The 1,347-nt window shown below is 23.4% G+C and overlaps 1 protein-coding gene across 1 annotated transcript; it reads left to right on the forward strand.

Annotated features, from left to right (window-relative positions):
• Positions 1 to 22: 22 nt before the first annotated feature.
• On the forward strand, positions 23 to 1,096 carry PRSY57_0813200 (GDP-mannose 4,6-dehydratase, putative; the record flags this gene model as incomplete). Its single annotated transcript, XM_012907071.2, has 1 exon — positions 23 to 1,096. One exon carries the CDS (start codon positions 23 to 25, stop codon positions 1,094 to 1,096), a length of 1,074 nt encoding a protein of 357 aa, XP_012762525.1.
• Between the last annotated feature and the right edge of the window lie 251 nt (positions 1,097 to 1,347).

The following is a 1,347-nucleotide window of genomic DNA, read 5'->3' on the forward strand; positions in this document are numbered from 1 at the left end:
ATATTTAAATATTCTTTATAATATGCGAGTTGCTTTAATCTTCGGAATAACAGGACAAGATGGTTCATATTTAAGCGAGTTATTGTTAGAAAAAAATTATCATGTGCATGGTGTGATAAGACGTTGTAGTTCTTTTAACACAAAACGGATTGATCACATATTCGATAAGTTAATTTTACATTATGGAGATTTACTTGATAGTAGTAATATATGTTCATTAATATGTGAAATAAGACCGAATGAAATATATAACTTAGCTGCGCAAAGTCATGTAAAAGTAAGTTTTGAAATGCCTGAGTATACAACAGAAGCAACTGCTTTAGGTACATTAAGAATATTAGAAGGAATAAGAATATCAAAAGTTAAAAATATTAAATTTTATAATGCATCAACATCTGAATTATTTGGAAAAGTTCAATGTTCTATTCAAAATGAAAATACACCATTTTATCCAGTATCCCCTTATGCCATAGCAAAATTATATGCACATTATATTACAATAAATTATAGAGAATCATACAATATGTTTTGTATTAATGGTATTTTATTTAATCATGAAAGTCCAAGAAGAGGAGAAACGTTTGTTACAAGAAAAATTACTAGAGGTATTGCAAAAATTCAAAAAAAATTAGAAACATCCATTATCTTAGGTAATATAGATACATATAGAGATTGGGGACATGCTAAGGATTATGTATATGCTATGTATCTTATGTTGCAACAAAATGAGGCAGATGATTTTGTTATTTGTTCGAATGAACAACATTCTGTCAGAGAATTTTGTGAAATATCTTTTTCATTTGTAAATATACATATTAAATGGATAGGAAAAGGAATACAAGAAATAGGAGTTGATCAAAATAATAATGTACTTATCAAGAAACATGAGAAATATTTTAGAAATTGTGAAGTCAATACTTTATTAGGTGACTGCTCAAAGGCAAAAAATATTTTAAAGTGGCAACCAACATGTACTTTTACCCAGCTAGTTTATGAAATGTTAAAGTGTGATATGCAGGACTATAATTTATCAATGGATGATTATGATACATGTATGAAGAAATATGATACATATAAAAGGGGTAAAAAGCAATAACTGCTATATAAATGAACCATATTCATAATATATATATATATATATATATATAACTAGTTTTCATTTATATATATATATATATATATATATTTTTTTTTTTTTTTTACTTTTCAAATTATAATAAAATGTTTGACATTTGTAATATTAGTATATATATACATATATTTTTTTTTTTTTTTTTTTTTTTAATAATAAAAAAAAATATTTTTTTTAAAAAAAAAAAAAAAAAAAAAAAAAAAAAAAAAAAAAAT

Source organism: Plasmodium reichenowi, chromosome 8, assembly GCF_001601855.1.
Source record: "Plasmodium reichenowi strain SY57 chromosome 8, whole genome shotgun sequence".
NCBI lineage: Eukaryota > Apicomplexa > Aconoidasida > Haemosporida > Plasmodiidae > Plasmodium > Plasmodium reichenowi.